This window comes from Lynx rufus, unplaced genomic scaffold (assembly GCF_022079265.1).
Source record: "Lynx rufus isolate CCGP_SWC_20201006 ecotype Redwood Valley unplaced genomic scaffold, mLynRuf1.p SCAF_24, whole genome shotgun sequence".
Taxonomy (NCBI): domain Eukaryota; kingdom Metazoa; phylum Chordata; class Mammalia; order Carnivora; family Felidae; genus Lynx; species Lynx rufus.
The window spans coordinates 18399569-18418110 of record NW_025814839.1 but is presented as its reverse complement, the minus strand read 5'-3'; the positions used below and the strand labels follow the sequence as shown (position 1 = coordinate 18418110).

Genomic DNA, 18542 nt, shown 5'->3' with positions numbered 1-18542 from the left:
CACTGTCAGCACAGAGCCCAACACGGGGCTCAATCTCATGACTGTGAGATCATGACCTGAGCTTTTTATCTCTTATTCATTGAATGTTTGGATTCAACACAGGACTCACATCACATATATTTTCTATGCTGATGGCAGCCTGATAACAGTAAACAGAATTATAATAGGATGATGTTCCTCTCATGTTATATTGCCTTGCATGGGTAATTAATATAGGTTGTTATTATTATTATTATTATTATTTTAAATAGACTTCATGCCCAGCATGGAGCCCAATGTGGGGTTTGAACTCAAACTGACATTAAGACCTGAGCTCAGGGCCCCCTGGGTTGCTCAGTCAGTTGAGCATCAGACTCTTGATTTTGGCTAAAGTCATGATCCCAGAGTCACATTCTAGCCTGCTTAAGATTCTCTCTCTCCCCCCTTCTGCCTCTCTCCCCCACCCGTACTCTCTCTCTCTTTAAAAAAAAAAAGACCTGAGCTGTGAGTTGAATGCTTAACCGACTGAGCCACCAGGCATCCCTATAGATAATTATTTTTCTGGACCAGAATGAAATATGTGATCATCATGGTCTCAAATTTATAATAAAATTTGATTATTTAAAAAAACTTTATAATTATGTTGTAATAACTTATTGGATACCTACTGTGTGCTAGGCATTTTACTTGTACGTCCTCCAATTCTTCCAGATGCCCTGAGCCCTAATCCCCCATTTTACAAGTGAGGAAACTGAGACTCAAAGTGTTTAGCTGAGTGCCTGTAGCTTGTAAACCATAGGCTGAAGGCTGGCTTCAGACCCTAATGTATGATTTCCATACCATACCACATTGTTAATAGAAAGTTTCTGTGCAGAATGGTATTTGATTTAAACTATTTCATAACCCTTGAAATTAAATACTCAAGCCTATAAATTTCTGTGTGTGTGTGTATTCTGTAGATATCACTTATTTCAGGGTACTTAGAGTTAATGGAACTTGGGGCTGCATAGAAGGGCTTCAGGAATTCCATGAACACTTCTGAAATTGTCAATGTTGTATATGTAGTATTTGTCTATGGAGCAGGTCCCCATCTTTCAAGGATTCCCCAAGAGGTAGACTGAGAACTGTAATGTGGAAAATATTTTGGGGGGAGTATTTCTATGTCTTCTACAGCTCATGCCTGTCAATTATTGAAATCTCCAAGTACTTTTTACATATACCGTGTGAATATGTGAGATCCTATGGATTTTGAGGTATAAAAATCAAAGTTTAGAATGTATATGGCATCAGGTCTTCTCTTTATGCCCAACACTTCAGAATTCCAGGCATAACAAACAATAGCTTTACGGGAGAAGGCTCCAGTTTGCTTTAATTAGCAATGAAGGAGTACTGAGCTCTCAACAAAACGTGGGGCCTTGCCCACAGATCTTACTATCACTTCATAGCATAGCAGGTCCTACAGAAAATAGCCAGTTGCCACAAAATCATTCGCTCAAGATTCTCAGCCAAGGATTTGATCATCCTAATGTGATTCCACTTATCTCAAGGAAATTTCAATAAAATTAGCATCTCCAATTTTTCAAATAAATGTCATATGCCATACTTTGGAGGATTTTGATGACAGGGGAAAAGATAAGGAATTAGCAACTTGGAAAAGTGGAATTAATGCTCTGGGTGCTTTGATGCCAGCCTTATGGAGGAAGTTTTCTGCTGTATTACTAAATTTCTGTCAGGCTTATGTTTCACATCAGGGCTATTTCCATTCAATCCCCAACACAAAATATTTGGAGTTTTCTGGTGGAGAGATCGAGTCAAACAGATGAATTCTGTGAGGTGATTGGGATCTAGCCAGAGAAGATGAGGAAATGAGGTTTCCTCTGTTCAGTTTGTTATTCCTTCCCTCTCAAATCACCTTCTTCCTTGACTTCTGAGACCCACACACTTTCTTAGCTTTTCTCCACCTCTCAGGCTGCACTTTCTCACTCATCAGCACCAGGCCCTCCTCTTTCCAAGCCTGAAATGTTGCAGGACCCCAGGGCTCAGCCCAAATATCTTCTGTCTCCACACACAGTAATCCTGTTCCCTCCACGCATCCATGCTGTTACTGCCACATTTCTAGCCCCATCCTCGCTCGGCCTCTTTCCTCAGCTCCAGGCTCACTGAGCCATCTGCTTACTGCATATCTCCACCCAGACTCAACTGATCCACAGCCAAACCCTGGGTTCCACCCAAGGTACTCTGCCCTTCTTGGGTCCTCCCCATTGTAGGAAATGGCTTCTCCATTCAGGCCCCCATCCTTGGAGTTATACCCCACTCCTCTTTCTCTCAGACCCTGTATTCAAACCCCAGCAAATACCTTTGGCTTTGCCTTCAAAGTACATCCAGAATCTGGCCACTTCTTACCACCTTTCGGCTGCCAGCCTGTCTTTCTGCTGTAACCACCTGACTAATGTTTCCTGGCTGAGTTCCTACCTCTCCAAAGTTCTTCCCCCACCCAGCAGCTAGACAGTTGCATTAAAAGGTAAGTCAGATCATGTCATTTCTCTACTCAGAACCCTCCACTGGCTTCCCCCCACACTTAGAACAAAGGCCAAAATCTGATTCATATAAGGCTCGAGACCTTGTGTGTCCTGGCCTTACCTGCCTGCTTTCCTCCTCTTCACTTCCCACCCACTCACCCTAATCCAGGTTAAAGGAGCTGCCTTTGAGTTCCCCATACCTGCCCGGCATGTCAGGGGCCTGCAGGGGTCTTCTCTTTGCTGTGCCCACCGTCAGTAATGATCTTCCCGCATTGTTTACATGGTTCTGTTTCCTCCTTTTGACCAATGCCTCCTCCACTCCAGGCCTTTTCTGGCCCAACCTCTCTAAGAGAGAACCCCCACCATTCGGTCTCCGTCCCCTTACTCCATTTTTCCTTATAGCCCTCCTCACTACCTGATGTGAATTTGACTAGTTTTTCATGAACGTGGCTCCCCTGTGTGTGCACGGGTGTGCACGGGTATGCACAGGCTCTGTGACTGCCCAATGTTCCCCAGTATAGCCCCAGTGCTGTGAACAGTGCCAGACACATAGTAAGTACTAAATAAGTATTTGTTGAATGGATTGATTAATGATATCCTAGACATGAGATCTCTCACCATTGTTCATTCCCTTTCACTGAGTGCATAAATATACCGCTGATATGCGTAAATGTCATGTGATATTTTATTTTTTTTTTTAATTTTTTTTTTCAACATTTATTTATTTTTTTTTGGGACAGAGAGAGACAGAGCAGGAACGGGGGAGGGGCAGAGAGAGAGGGAGACACAGAATCGGAAACAGGCTCCAGGCTCTGAGCCATCAGCCCAGAGCCCGATGCGGGGCTCGAACTCACGGACCGCGAGATCGTGACCTGGCTGAAGTCGGACGCTTAACCGACTGCGCCACCCAGGCGCCCCTATTTTTTATTGGCTTAAACCATTTCTTGCTTATCTAGCCAAAGCTTATATCAGTTTCAAGCAGTAGAAATTAAGGGAGGAGGGGTCCTCCTTCCTTACCCACTCTGATGTTCTGATGAAATCAAGATGTGATATCACCTTAATCCAGAATGCTCAAGTTTGTTCTTCTTGTTTTTTTTTTCCACAATTGATATGCACTGGGCAAATCTGTGTGTGGGGGGGGGAATCATAAAATGTGGTACGCTGCCTCAGTTTCCCTAATGTAACTGAGAATAAGATTAGGTCTAGGAGAAACAGACTGAAGTAAACAAGCCTGCACTTTGCCATTCCTTCTCTCAGATGCCACCTCATCCCCATTCATGTGGACTGACAGATGTGGAGAGCTGCCACATTCTTTTGTGTTACAAATCAAGTCATCTGAGCCTCTGGGAACGCTGACCCCACCATCCTGCAGGTTGCTGTCTATTGCTAAGGCCTTCCAATGGTTGGCCTGCCTTTCTGGCTCCTAGGCCACTCCTCAACCACTTGTGGTAGGAGTAAAAGATGTATTAGCACATTGCAATTAAAATTCTAGCAATTGACAAAAGATTGGCTTGATGCTCTTGGAATCATCCAGTCTAGTGGTTCCCAAGCCAAATTACTTAACAGAAGCACCTAGGCAGCTTTTTAGAAATACAAGTTCCCAGGTCCCATTCTAACCCTGGGGTTAGGATAGGGTTTGATGTACACACACGCACACACACACACACACACAGTCCCTCTTTCCCTGTCTAGCAGATTATACATATTCCTAGTGATAATAAATGCTATGAAGCAAATGGACAAAGAGCAGAAAACAAGGAGTGGAGATGGGGGGGACAGGTTTTCTGAGGTAACATTTAGTCTGCAGTGGGAGGTGTTAAGGGAAGAACATTTTGGGCAGGAAATAGTATGGTACATTTACAGAATTAAAAGCAGACCAGTGTGGCAGGAGCACAGCAAGTGACTGGAAGAGCTCGGAGTACAGTGAGAGGGAAGGCCTGGGGCCACATCACTGAGGCTTTGCAGGCAAGGATGAAGGGTTTGGGTTTTGTTTCCAGTGCTCACATTTTCCTGGGCACTTTGAGCACCTGTGCGGAGAATGGATTGCAGGAATACAGAAGCGGAAGCTGTGAGTCCTGAACGAAGCTGTGCTGTCCTCTGATGGTGAAGGGCCTAAGGGGTGGCACCCCAGATGGAGAGGAGAGGGCACTTTCAGGGTGTATATTTAAGAAGGTCAACAGGATTTGGTGATGAATGGGAAGTGGGGTGAGGGGGAGGATAGAGAAAACAAGGATGGCCTGAAGGGGCTCCAGTAGAGGCCTTGTAGGGGGTGGTTGAGTGCCCCAGTTGCCCCATCTTGTAAAGTAGGTTATTGAGGGACCTCCCCAGAGGGTTGGTGGGGAGTTGATATTTGTAAAGCACTTAGAGCAGAGCTTGGCACACAGTAAAACACTATGTAAGCATTAGTGATGCTGTGGATGACGGTGATTCGTCCAAGGTCGCACAGCTGGCCAACAGCAGGTCCAGGACAAGAAGCCAGGGCTTAGCCTCTCGGTTTAGTGTGTTTTATGCCACACTGAACTGCCTTCTTCAATTACCTTTGAACATTTGTTTTGTTTTTAATGTTTATTTATTTTTGAGAGAGAGAGCAGAAGCAGAGGAGGGGCAGAGAGAGAGGGAGAGAATCCAAAGCAGGCTCTGTGCTGTCAGTGCAAAGCCTGACACGGGGCTTGAATCCACCAACCATGGGATCATGACCTGAGCCAAAGTCGGATGCTCAACCAACTGAGTCACCTAGGCACCCCTACCTGATGAGTCGCCCTTACCGTAATATACGAATGTCATGCCAAATGTGATAAATTGTTATGACGTTCTGTGCGGCCTGGGATTCCAGGTTATTTTGGCTGTCCATAAAACCATGCTATTCCAGACAAGACACAGAGCCCAGATAGTAGGAGGAAGGGGTTACAGGCAGAGAGATGGTCTGTGGATAGATTTTAAATATAAAAAGAAGTATCTTCTAGGGGTGCCTGGGTGGCTCAGTCAGTTGAGTGTCCGACTTTGGCTCAGGTCATGATCTTGCAGTCTGTGAGTTCAAGTCCCATGTTGGGCTCTGTGCTGACAGCTCAGAGCCTGGAGCCTGCTTCGGATTCCGTGTTGCCCTCTCTCTCTGCCCCTCCCCTACTTGTGCTCTGTCTGTCTCTCTCTAAAAAAAAATAAATAAACATTAAAAATAAAATAAAAAAGCATCTTCTAGAATGTAGATGTGCTCATGTTGTTCACGTGCTTAGACTGAAGTAGGCGCATGCACTTCACCAGGAGGCAGCACTAAGAGCCCTTCATACCGGAAGTTATAGGTCAGTGCATGCCAGGGGAAGGAAAGAAAGACAGCTGAGAATGTCAGTGTAACTCCCCCAGATCGTCAGGTTCCTGGTGAGACATCTTCAAGAAGTGTTTGAAGTACTTCTATCTGTCAGTTTCAACTAAATTAATTTTTAAAAATTGCTCTTTATACTGTGCCTTTCCCATGAATCTCTGTGAATTTAATGCATGCAATATGTGGGGGGAAATCCTATCAGCCTCAGTTCCCATCCCCCCAAAGTCTGAGAAGCAGATTTTAGAAGCACATTGTTGCACCTGCAAGGATTTTGTCATTTTACTAACTGGACCTGAGACTATGTTCAGTGTGTCTTGTAGGGAGGAATTTCAGAAAGAGGTGAGAGAAAAATGCCAACTTGGCCTCTGCTCGCTCCCTCCTGTTGACTGTTCTGTTGCATCTCTATCTCAAACAGCATGGGGAGGACTGTTCTTCATTACCAGGGAATGTGAGTCATTCCCAGACTTGTGTGATTGGGATTCCAAAGCGTTGCTGTATCCGATGGTCTTATTAAATCCAAGTGTCAGTGCAGCCTTTCAGACTGTAGGGGAGAGCTCAGTTACAGCTGGTGACCTGGTTCTAGTTACCACACAGAGACACTGGCGAGACCAGTGACCCCCTCCGAGCACCCAGAATTCCTTGTGATGGCTGTTGCCAACGGTTCCCAGATTTGGGGGTTTCCTGGTTCACTTCATGGGCTTCAATACATTTCACCTCCGTGTTTATATCCTAGTTGGGATCTGTATACTTTAGGGGAAAAGTATCTGTAAAGTGTCTGTAGACAAGCTATTGCCAAGACTAGCCTAGCATTTGGAGGGGACTGCATTTCAGATTTACTCAGCCCTAGCGATGTTAACTTCATGGTGTCCAGGATCTAGCAAGACACTATCCATTTCCAGCTGGGTCCAAACAAAACAAATAAAACATCAACCAGAGAGGGAGGAAACTGTGGATGTTGCCAGAAAATTAGTTTGCTCTGTCTTTTCTTTCTCCTAGAATGTTTCACAGCCAATGGTGCAGATTATAGGGGAACGCAGAATTGGACGGCACTGCAAAGCGGGAAGCCATGCCTGTTCTGGAACGAGACTTTCCAGCATCCATACAACACTCTGAAATACCCCAATGGGGAGGGGGGCCTAGGCGAGCATAACTATTGCAGGTAAGATGGTGCCACAGAGTGCTTTAAAAAAAAAAAATCTTTGGCCTTCTTTTCCAGTCCCTTCCAGCCTAGCTCACAGCTATGGAAAGCTTCTTTGTCTCCTTTTGGTTAACTCAGAAGGCCTTTCTTATTACTCTTTTAAAAATCCTCTTTTTGGGGCACCTGGGTGGCTCATTCGGTTGGGCATCTGACTTCAGCTCAGGTCGTGATGTCACAGGTTCGTGAGTTTGAGCCCCACATCAGGCTCGCTGCTGTCAGCCTGGCAGCGCAGAGCCCGCTTAGGATCCTCTGTCCTCCTCTCTCTGCCCCTCCCCCATTTCCACTCTCCCCAAAATAAATAAATACTAAAAAAAAAATCTTCCTCCCACACCTTGCATGTGTATATGCACACGTGCACGTGTGCATGTGCGTGTGCACACAAACACACACACACACACACACACATGCACACCACAGTCTACTACCCTTTTCAACCTCGGTTGCTTTGATACTGGTTTTCAGAGCTCTGCTTTCCCATCTGATTACTTACAGGTCTCTTGGGAAGGGATTTCTTAGTTGGCCCTACCACCAGTGGACAATACATAGATAGCCAAACTTCTTAAGCTGCTGTGAATGCGGTGGTCAGGCAGAGCACCGTGTGTGGCCCAAACCTCCTTCTGCTTCTGAGCAAAGGAAGCTGTCCTACATTATCCACCCTCTGTCAGCCCACGATAACCTTGCTCTGGGAACAGCTATAGCCATCAGATCTGTGCTGTTTCCTTCCTTTCCATAGACTAAGGTGTTTCTTTGGTCTTAACCTTCTGTCTGATTCTGGCAGGGTCTCTTCACCTGAGATCCAAGGTGCTTCAAATGTGTACTTGCAGTTTTCTGCAGAGATGATCCATGACTTAGATCAGAATCTGGATCAGATTCTCAAAATTATCAGTGATCCCAAACAAGTTAAAAATCACTGATCTATAGGGACAAGAGTAAAGAAAGCAGAGCCCTATGTGGGGCTCAAACTCACAAACCGTGACATTATGACCTGAGCTGAAGTAGGACGCTTAACCTATTGAGCCACCCAGGCACCCCAAGAGCAAAGAAAGATTCTAAGCACTTTTGGTTACAACTACACTTGAACGATTTATACTCAAGATCCTGATAATGTGACTCATGGTTCAACACTGTGTAGAATTTAGTTATTATTAGGACAGGTGCAAAGGCAGCCTTTTGAGCCATCAGGACAGGGGGAAGTGATCACTGAGTGACTCTTTTAGCCACACACTGTGTCCCTGCTTCTACCAATATGTTGGAATCTCAACCATGGCACTGTCAACCCAGCTCAGCCGACATATTCACACCTGCATTGCATGGGCCACACTGTTTACCTTCTGCTCTCCCTACGTACCTTTGCTAACACTCCAGGACCCTTGTGGATGTCTTGACGTCTGAGGCCTGTCATCCTGGTCATGCCTGTGCCTTCAGGTCTTTCTTTCACCTTTGCTCTAATTTGTACCAACTGGCCATTTCCCTACAGTTGCTGTTGCATTATTTCTTAGTTGTTATTATAAAAATATTAAAAGCTCCCCCCCCCCCACAAAATTCTCAGAACTACAGATACATGTTTAAGTAAAGCCCCTGTTTTACATCTTTCCCCTGAAATCCTCAGCAAGCCCCATCTCCCAGAGGTAACAATCTTTGGTACTTTGCATTTTGCTATCTATTGCATTTTATCATTAAAGTTCCATACGCTTATCAAGTCATTCTTTTACATTTTATTTTCAAAGTTATACATATTCATTAGAATTTTTGCATAATTAAAAAAAATAACCCCACTCCATTTCTGGTTTATTTCCTTCCCTTGCTTTTGCTATTCATAGAAATAGTTGGGTTGGGTTGGGAAGAGTATTTAAGGGAAACCCGTGTTGGGGTTTTGTTGTTGTTGTTTTTACATTGTTACTTATACTCTCCTTCTGAAGTGTCTCTTGGGCTGCTGATTTATGCTGTTATTCTGTTGCTTTCTGTCAATATGTCTTCTCAGAAGAGGTCCTGGGTTTAAGTCTGACTTTAAGGTAAATTTTAAATTTCCAAAAAGGTTTGATTTATATGAAAAAAAAAAAAGAGTCTTTTGTCATAGGTTAGCACCTGGCCCTACATAGGCTCCCAGAAGTGCACAGTAGTTATCCATTGTGAGAGTAAGGGGGGAACCACCCTCTTCCTGGCCCTGGCCAGCTGCAGCCTCTCCTTTGATTTGATGGAATGTACCAGACCTGAAGTACCAGTTTTTACTTCAGAAGAAAGGAAGGCTCTGAAATGTTGATTATCATCACATCGGAGGGTCCAGGGCTTTTGTTTTAGCACTGCAGCGAAGTCCAGGATGAATTTGCTTATTCTTTATTAAGCTATTCTGATGCTTTTCAGAATGGTTTTTGACATTGATAATAAACAGTTGTTTTCAAAGGTCTCTACCAAATAGTACATCAAAGCTGGACACTGAATAGAGGGAGGAAGATGACAGTGAAATACTGTTTAAAGAAGGCTTTGTACAAGTTCTCCTGCTTTGATTTCTCGGCTGATATCCGACACCATGTTTGTCTTGCGCTCCGGTGCCAGACCCGTCGCAGTTGAGATGTCTGCGAGATGGCGAGTGATGGGAATGCACTTCTCCAGGCTCGACGGCTCTGGATTAGAGGGGAAGCAGAGGGACCGGGAAGAGCAGAGTTGGCGCTGGCACCTGCCCTTGGGCACAGAAAATAAAAGGACCCTTTGTGCTTCAGGGCGGCTTATCTTCTGGACCACACAATAGGCTTATCCCTCTCAGGCCTGATTGGGGTGGCTCCTAAGCTCCTGGCTGCAGGGTCTCTATGCCCATTTCCGGCCTAACTGGAGTGTCAGGTTTCCAGTGTTCTGAGTTGCAAGAAAGGGAGCTCAGAAAGCAGTGGGGAGAAGGCAGGGCTTTTCTGCGTGCCTAGTAACCCTGTCATTTTGGGGTCTGTTTCAGCAGTGTAGCCCATATTGTCAGGGCATCCTTGACTTGAAAAGACCTTCGAGGGCATTTAGAAATGTGAAATAAACCTTTTAAAAATATCACTGCTGTATCAGAAGTTGGTACCAGAATCACAGGATTGCATGTTCTGCCTGATGGCTTAGCTTTGTTCAGAATTTTCTGAGAAGTTAGTATCTTGAGGTAGGAAAAGGACCTGTTTCTATTCAACGTGTGTCGACTAGACTGATCCTGGTGAAAGCTTGTCAGTGGAGTCTGTATTATGTGAATTTTATTTTACTGTTTAAAAAATCACACAATCAGTGTTCATCATAGAAGAAATAGGAAAATAAAGAGAATCAGAAAAGAAAAGGGATTAAAATTACTGATAGTCTCATTCTCCAGAGATACTTTCCAGGGTTTGATGTGTATCCTTTCTTGAAGCCATCTTCTCAAATAACGGGGTTGTGTTCCCAATCGTGTTTTAGAACTACCCTTTTAAAAAACCTAACAAGATGTGGATATGTCTTTATATCAATAGATGTGTCTCTACACTGCATTTAAAAAAAAAAAAATTTTTTTTTAACATATATTTATTTTTGAGACAGAGAGAGACAGAGCATGAATGGGGGAGGGGCAGAGAGAGAGGTAGACACAGAATCCAAGCAGGCTCCAGGCTCCGAGCCATCAACCCAGAGCCTGACGCGGGGCTCGAACTCACGGACCGCGAGATTGTGACCCGAGTTGAAGTCGGACGCTCAACCGACTGAGCCACCCAGGCGCCCCTACACTGCATTTTTAATAGACACTCAGCATTCCCTTATATGGATATAACCTATTTATGTAACCAATCCTTAATAGTTGTTTCTGACGTTTTTTGTATTGTCAACATGCTGTGGTGAACATCTTTGTAAGTGAAGATTTCCTTAAAATAAAGTACTAAAGGAGAAATTGCCTGGCAAAGGGGCTTTGCATATTTTTAGGGCCTTTGCCTCTAATTACCAAATTGCCATCCTGACCATTTTGGTCTATTCACATTCTTATCCACAGTATTGAGCACACCTGTGCTCTCAGCCATGGGAGTCACTGTGTTCACACTTAAGGTGCCAGTGCTGCTTGGCATGATTTGTTCTGTGGTCAGTTGTCCTGGTTACACTGTCGTGAATTTGTGTAAATATGAATCACCTTTGCTCATCACGCACACCACCCCCTGCCCCCAAACTCTAAAGTATATGTCAGAGTGCATAAGTTTGTTCTTGTAGTGTTACCATTTTTCTCTTCCTCTTCTTTTTCTTCGTCTTCTTCTTTTTTTAAGTAATCTCTACGTCCAATGTGGGACTCAAACTCATGACCCTGAGATCAAGAGCCCCAAGCTCTACCAACCGAGCCAGCCAGGTGCCCCCCATTTTTCTCTTCTTCATAAGAGGCAGCACTGAGATGCATACCAATGATTAGAAATAACACAGAGGCTGACGCGTTCCTTTTTGGTAATACTGAAAAAGCAATGAGCCAGTTGACTTAACACGACAGAAATGTTACTTACATGTTCTTTCCCCGACAGAAACCCGGATGGAGATGTGAGCCCTTGGTGCTACGTGGCAGAGCACGAGGACGGCGTCTACTGGAAGTACTGTGAGATTCCTGCTTGCCAGAGTAAGCCCCTGACACACCAGCCGAGGGTTTCGGGACACTGAGCAGCAAGGGTTCAGAGTGGAAGGTCACTGCCAGAGGACAGGTCATTCAGGCAGGTGGATTTCATGAAGCAGATCAAAGGAGATGCCGTCCTGGGCTGAGGATTTTCACATCTCTTATTGAGGCTTTTCAGAAATTGAATGCCTGCTTCCCTCAGGACCCCATTCCCTTGATGGATAAGCCCACCCAGAATTTCTACTTCTACTTAATTTCCTCATGCTGATTCGTTCATGAATAGAGTTGGCATGAGCTCAGTAGCAAGCCAAAGAGGAAAAAAGTACCTTATACTTTTGGGAATGAATTGTCTAGAATAAATGAAGAATCCCTTGATAGACAGTAAAACTAAGTTATAACATTAGCTATTTGCATTTCACGCACTATCTCCCCTGAAGACTGGTATTCAGTAAGTATTTAATTGATACTCTCCAAAGCCAACATGGTAGTCCCTTTCCTCATGTTAGCATAAAGATGTTCTGTTGTTATTTATGATAACCCATACCTCATTGCTCTCTACTACTGAGAACCCAGTTTCTTCAGCATTTTACTCCACAGCCAGTTTTCTAGCTGCTTCATGTTTCTATATTCAGCGTTTATTATATGCAAGGTGCAAAGGCAGAAAGATACGCTAACCCTTGGGGAATATGTGATGTGGCAGAGAATCTTAGGAAGATACTTGAAAACAAGGTAGAAAATATTGCAGGAAGGTTTAAAGTACAGAAACCAAAACTACAATGGCATTTTTTTATATGTATATTTTTTTAACGTTTATTTATTTTTGAGACAGAGAGAGACAGAGCATGAACGGGGGAGGGGCAGAGAGAGAGGGAGACACAGAATCAGAAGCAGGCTCCAGGCTCCGAGCCATCAGCCCAGAGCCCGGCGCGGGGCTCAAACTCATGGACTGCGAGATCGTGACCTGAGTCGAAGTTGGAGGCTTAACCAACTGAGCCACCCAGGCGCCCCTACAATGGCGCTTTAAGGAGCTTCCTAATGTAGTGTTCTTGACAACTTTTTAAATAAGCCAATGAGGCAGGTTTTCTCAGTTCCTAGAGCTGAGGGAAAGGACAGCTTATTTATAATCATTCTACCCGGTTGTCTTTTCCATATTATTTACCCTCACTCCTGGCCCTGCCACCTTCCTCGCTCGTCAGGTCAGGAGGCTATGTGTGTACAGTGACATGGAGGTTCACGTGGGACCTGGGACCTCTCACTCACGCCCACCACACCAGTCTGAATTCTGTTGCCTCACAGGGCAGGGGCATCCCCCGAACCAGCACTGCAGGCCCCAGCTCTCAACTTCTAAAAGTTAAACTTCCGAATGGCACCACTGCCTGGCAGTGAGGCCCTGGCCTCCCTATCCTTCCAACCCGAGTATGCCTTGATTCAGTCCCAAAATCGAGAAAACAGTAAAGACCAGCAGAATGGGCTTTTGCTCAGTCTGTTTAATCAAATTTTTAAAATGAAAAACATCTCATTTGGCTCTAGTTATGTAAAGAAGAAAGGGGCAGGGGCAGAGGAAAGCAGATTTTCCTCGGTCCATTTGTTCTACACAAAGATAGTCTTTTAGTACCAGCCTATGTCATTCTCTCAGGAATGGCGAAGAGGGGATTTCAATCTGGCCGCTTTTATTTGGAAAGATAATCCTCAACTCGCATTTATAAAATATAGTTTGGGCCAACGGGAACCGACTCATGCGGTCACTGAAACTAAGTTTCAGAAGAGAGAATCACCGGAAAATGAAACAACCCGTCTAGTACCCCTCTAATTCCTAATATTTGCTGGATATGCCTCACTGTTCCAAAAAAGGAAAATCAAGTATAATTTCCTTTCCTTATGGTCCTTTGGTAGCCCTGTCAAAGCTTCTAAAGTTGGCCTTGAAATGGTCTGGGCAGGGAGACATACAAAAGTTGGGAATGAGAGCTGGGGAGTACCTGGTTTGGGAGGTGGTGGGGGAGGGAACAGTGTCTGGCTTTGGTTCTTTGGAAAACCCTTCCATTCACCCTGTGGGCACCAGGGCTCCCCCATCTAGCTAAGCCTCAGACCTTGGACCTGGCAGAACATTATGCTTCGAATGTGTCTGATTAACATTGCTGAGAAAGACTTCTGGGCTGTTTGAAGCAAGAAACCTTGGTAATTGCCTACTGGACTCAACGGAGATACAGCCCGCCTATTTTAGGCCAGTTTTGCCCTATTTCTGGATGTGGAGTCATAATTTTCATGAATAACACTAACCCTCTCTGTGAAGCCCACTATTCACAATTAGCGTCGAACTTGTCATACAGGAAAAGGCCTGTGACATGATCAGATTCCTGGAAAGTTCATATCTGAATATAACAGACCCAGCAGGAGCTGGGGGAGTGGATGTTTAGGGACAAAGCAGAATGTGGTTGAATGGCGGGCCATTGTGTGGAGACCGGAATTCTGCCCGTCAGTGTGTTACGGACAGAGCTAAGAAAGCAGGGAGGCAGAGATGAAGTATGATTCAAACAGGGGGCAAAGAGAAGCGTGAACTGTGTTTTTGACCTAAGGAGACTGGATCAGAATTTACCCCTTAAAAGGCGAACAACTCTGAGGTAATTGGATTTACTCTTCAAAGCACATCTACTGGTATGTTTCTCAGAAACCCCGAGTTCCTATTGCAGACAGAACAAATATAGATCGGCAAATTTCAGCATCATCAAGGTTACCATCCCTCTAGATCCCATCCTCTCCAACTCTGAGTGCTGTTGGTTTGGCTGTTGAGGGGGAAACCATTTGGCTTAATACCTGTTCTTTGCATATCTCTCTTGTTAAACCATCCTCCTCACCATTCTAATTCCCACTGATTTCATTGCTTCCGAGGGACACGCTTGAATGGACCTCAGCATGGCTTCTGATTTGTTCTATCTTACCTTTAGGTTCTTTATAAAAGTTTGGTATAGTTTTGTAAAAGTTATCTAGTTCTGAGGTGGAGGGAAATCTACAAATGGCATTTAAAGGCAAATTTCCTTTACAAAGCTGATTTGAGCTTTGAGAAACAACAGACATGATAAATTTACCTTCTCATCTCTGAGAGCTATTATTTGTTTGGTATAAAGCACTCACCTGACATTTACAAACTCAACTATAAATATTCATCTCTAAAATAGGGAAGTTTGAACACAGACTATTAGATTATATTAAGGAATCACTGTTAATTTTATTGGGTACAATACTGGCATGGTGGAGATATATATATATAAATAATCTTTGAAGTCATTTTAAATTATGGATACATACTAAAATATTTGTGGTTGAGGGGCACCTGGGTGGCTCAGTCGGTTAAGCATCTGACTTTGGCTCACGTCGTGATCTCACAGTTTGTGAGTTCGAGTCCCATGTCAGGTTCTGTGCTGACAGCTCAGAGCCCGGAGCCTGCTTCAGATTCTGTGTCTCCCTCTCTCTCTGACCCTCCCCTGCTCATGTTCTGTCTCTCCAAAAATAAATAAACATTAAAAAAAATTTTTTTAATATTTGTGGTTGAAATGATAATGTATCTGGAATTTATTTTAAAATGATTTAGGGGTGCCTAGGTGGCTCAGTCGGTTGAGCGTCCGACTTCGGCTTGGGTCATGATCTCGCGGTCTGTGAGTTTGAGCCCCGCACCTGGCTCTGTGCTGACAGCTCAGAGCCTGGAGCCTGCTTCGGATTCTATGTCTCCCTCTCTCTGTGCCCCTCCCCTGCTCATGCTGTCTCTCTCTCTCTCTCTCTCTCTCTCTCTCTCTCTGTTAAAAATAAATAAACAGGGGCGCCTGGGTGGCTCAGTCGGTTAAGCGTCCGACTTCAGCTCAGGTCACAATCTCGCAGTCCGTGAGTTCGAGTCCGTGTGTCCGGCTCTGGGCTGATGGCTCGGAGCCTGGAGCCTGCTTCTGATTCTGTGTCTCCCTCTCTCTCTGCCCCTCCCCCGTTCATGCTCTGTCTCTCTCTGTCTCAAAAATAAATAAACGTTAAAAAAAAATTTTTTTAAATAAATAAATAAATAAATAAACATTAAAAAAAATTTTTTTTAATGATCTAGCCTCCCAAAGAATAAATAGGTCAGATGAGGGGAATAGATGAAACTAGAATGATTTTTTAAAAAGTGGATATTTGTTGATGCTGGATGACAATGGTCTTGTTAGTCTTTCCTGCTTTTGTGTATGTTTTTTTTTTTTTTTTTTTTTTTTAACGATTATTTATTTTTGAGGCAGAGAGAGACAGAGCATGAACGGGGGAGGGTCAGAGAGAGGGAGACACAGAATCTGAAACAGGCTCCAGGCTCTGAGCCGTCAGCACAGAGCCCGACGCGGGGCTTGAACTCACAGACAGCGAGATCATGACCTGAGCCGAAGTCGGCCGCTTGACCGACTGAGCCACCCAGGCGCCCCTGTATGTTTGAAAGTTTCATAAATCCTATTATCATATCTTAAAATTTTATAGTATTTTTTAAATGTTTATTTATTTGTTTTGAGAGAGAGAGAGAGCAGGGGAGGGACAGAGAGAGAAGGAGAGAAAGAATCTCAAGCAGATTCCATGTTGAACGTGGAGCTCGATGCGGGACTCTATCTCATGACCATGAGATCATGACCTGAGCCAAAATCAAGAGTCGGATGTTTAACCAACTGAGCCACCTAGGTGTCCCAATTTTAGAATATTTTTTAAAGTATGTAAAAGTAAATATATAAATACAACATTCAAAGTATCTGGGTTCAAATGTGTAACATAATTAACCCAATTAACCTAAATTGTAATACTTTTGCACATAGCTCACAGGTATCTGAGTTAGTTACTAAAGTTAGTGATTAAAGTTTTAGTTATTGGGGCGCCTGGGTGGCTCAGTCGGTTGGGCGTCCGACTTCGGCTCAGGTCACTATCTCTTGGTCTGTGGGTTCGAGCCCCGCATCGGGCTCTGGGCTGATGGCTTGGAGCCTGGAGCCTGCTTCCGATTCTGTGTCTCCCTCTCTCTCTGCCCCTCCCCCGTTCATGCTCTGTCTCTCTCTGTCTCAAAAATAAAAAAATAAAAAAAATAAAGTTTTAGCTATTAAACTTATTAAGGGGCACTGGCAGGCTCAGTTGGTAGAGTGTGTGATTCTTGAGCCCCACGTTGGATGTAGAGATTACTTAAAATAAAATCTTAAAAAACAAACAAACAAACAAACAAACAAATTTATTGGGGCATCTGGGTGGCTCAGTCGGTTAAGTGTCCAACTTTGGCTTGGGTCATGATCTCACAGCTCGTGAGTTCCAGCCCTGCATCAGGCTCTGTGCTGACAGCTCTGAGTCTGGAGCCTACTTTGGATTCTGTGTCTCCCTCTCTTTCTGTCCCTCTACCCCTCTCAAAAATAAATAAATATTTTAAAAAATCACTAGCTGTGACAAATGACATTTTTTAAGTTCTGACCATATGCAGTACCTCACATGGCACAGGGAACACAAGGATAGCATGGTCTGCAGCCTTTGGGGAGTCCCAAGTCTAGGACCAAGGATAGACACATAAACAGATAAGCATATGCAACATACTGTGTAATAAATGAGATGAGCAGAAGGTTGGGAACAGTGTAGGAGGTACATCTTCCCTGGCATGGTGGGAGGCAGGGGCTACTCTTTATCAAAGAGAGCGTCTGGAAGAGGTGGGATCTTGGCACATGGCTTCTCCAACTGTAAGTTTCCTTATGAAAATGTAGTAGTAGTACAATCACAGGGTTCTTATTAAAGTGCAGATTCTGAGTCAGTAGGTCTGGGACAGGCTAGAGACTCTGCAGTTCTAACCAGTCCCTGGGATGCAGAGCTGTAGGACTACACTTGAAGTAGCCAGGTACTAGATATTAGGGTTGGTGGAGTAGGGAGGGTATTGGGGGAACAGTTTGCACACATGCACACATTGGTGAATTCCTAGGCAATGTCGGTGTTGCTGAGATAGAAATTTTATTTATTTTTTAAGTTTATTTATTTATTTTGAGAGAGAGAAAAAGAGAGAGAGAGAGCAGAGGAGGAGCAGAGAGAAAGGGAGAGAGAGAGAATCCCAAGCAGGCTTAGCACCACCAGCACAGAGCCCCATGTGGGGGCTGGAACTCACGAACTGCGAGATCACGACCTCAGCCGAATCAAGAGTCAGATGCTTAACTGACTAAGCAACCCAGGCATCCCAAGATAGAAATTTTATAGAAGGAAGGGCAAGAGATGAGGTCTGAGAAGAATTAGGTGGGGCCAGATAATGGACAGTCTTGTGGTCTGGGTACAGAACTTGGACTTGACCCAGGAAGATGGTGATGAGGTTGAAGAGTGTGGAGTGTCAGAAAGAGATGTTTTGCCATAGCTTCTCAAGCTTCCGTGTTAGGGATTTGGGATGAAGTTTCTCCCTGTTAATCTGTGAGAAGTTCTCCAGAGATTGCATCCTTCATACAAAGGAGCCCCCAGAGGGTGTCAGCCGTAGCACCTCTGCAAAATGGGGCCTTTGCTGACTTCACTGGCTCAAGTGCCTTTTAATTAAATGCCACCTTGACCTTGTTAAAACAGATTTGTTGTTCCCTACAAAAATGCTTCCAACTGTGACCCCTAAAAAGAGTTTTTAAAGCTATGTTCAGAGCTTGCGCAAAAAAGCCAAGGGCACTTTGGCAGTGGTTGTCAAGGCAGTCTCTCAATTACAGAAAATGTTTTGTCTCTGTTAGCAGTTTTTGCATTTTAATGTCAGCACTGATATTTAGCATGTTTTAGCTTTTATTTCAGCTGTTATTGAGTACCTGCTATGTATGAAACACGTATATTCACATTGCCTCACTTAACCTTTGCCAGAAATGCTGTGAAGCAGGTGGTATATGTCCACTCCCCACCCACCATTGTTTAGATGAGACAATGAGGCTGGAGTAGTGAAGTGATCTGATGAGGATTACACCCTGAGCCAAATCGGATTTGAATCTA

General features: G+C 44.3%; 1 protein-coding gene across 2 annotated transcripts in view; it reads left to right on the top strand.

The window, feature by feature from the left end:
- KREMEN1 (kringle containing transmembrane protein 1) overlaps positions 1-18542 on the top strand; it is a 73944-nt gene that overhangs the window by 15081 nt on the left and 40321 nt on the right. For both annotated transcript variants that reach the window (XM_047087936.1, XM_047087935.1), the window contains exons 2-3: positions 6811-6973; positions 11497-11588. In XM_047087936.1, the coding sequence (XP_046943892.1) occupies positions 6811-6973; positions 11497-11588 (255 nt within the window). The remainder of the gene's footprint in view (positions 1-6810; positions 6974-11496; positions 11589-18542) is intronic.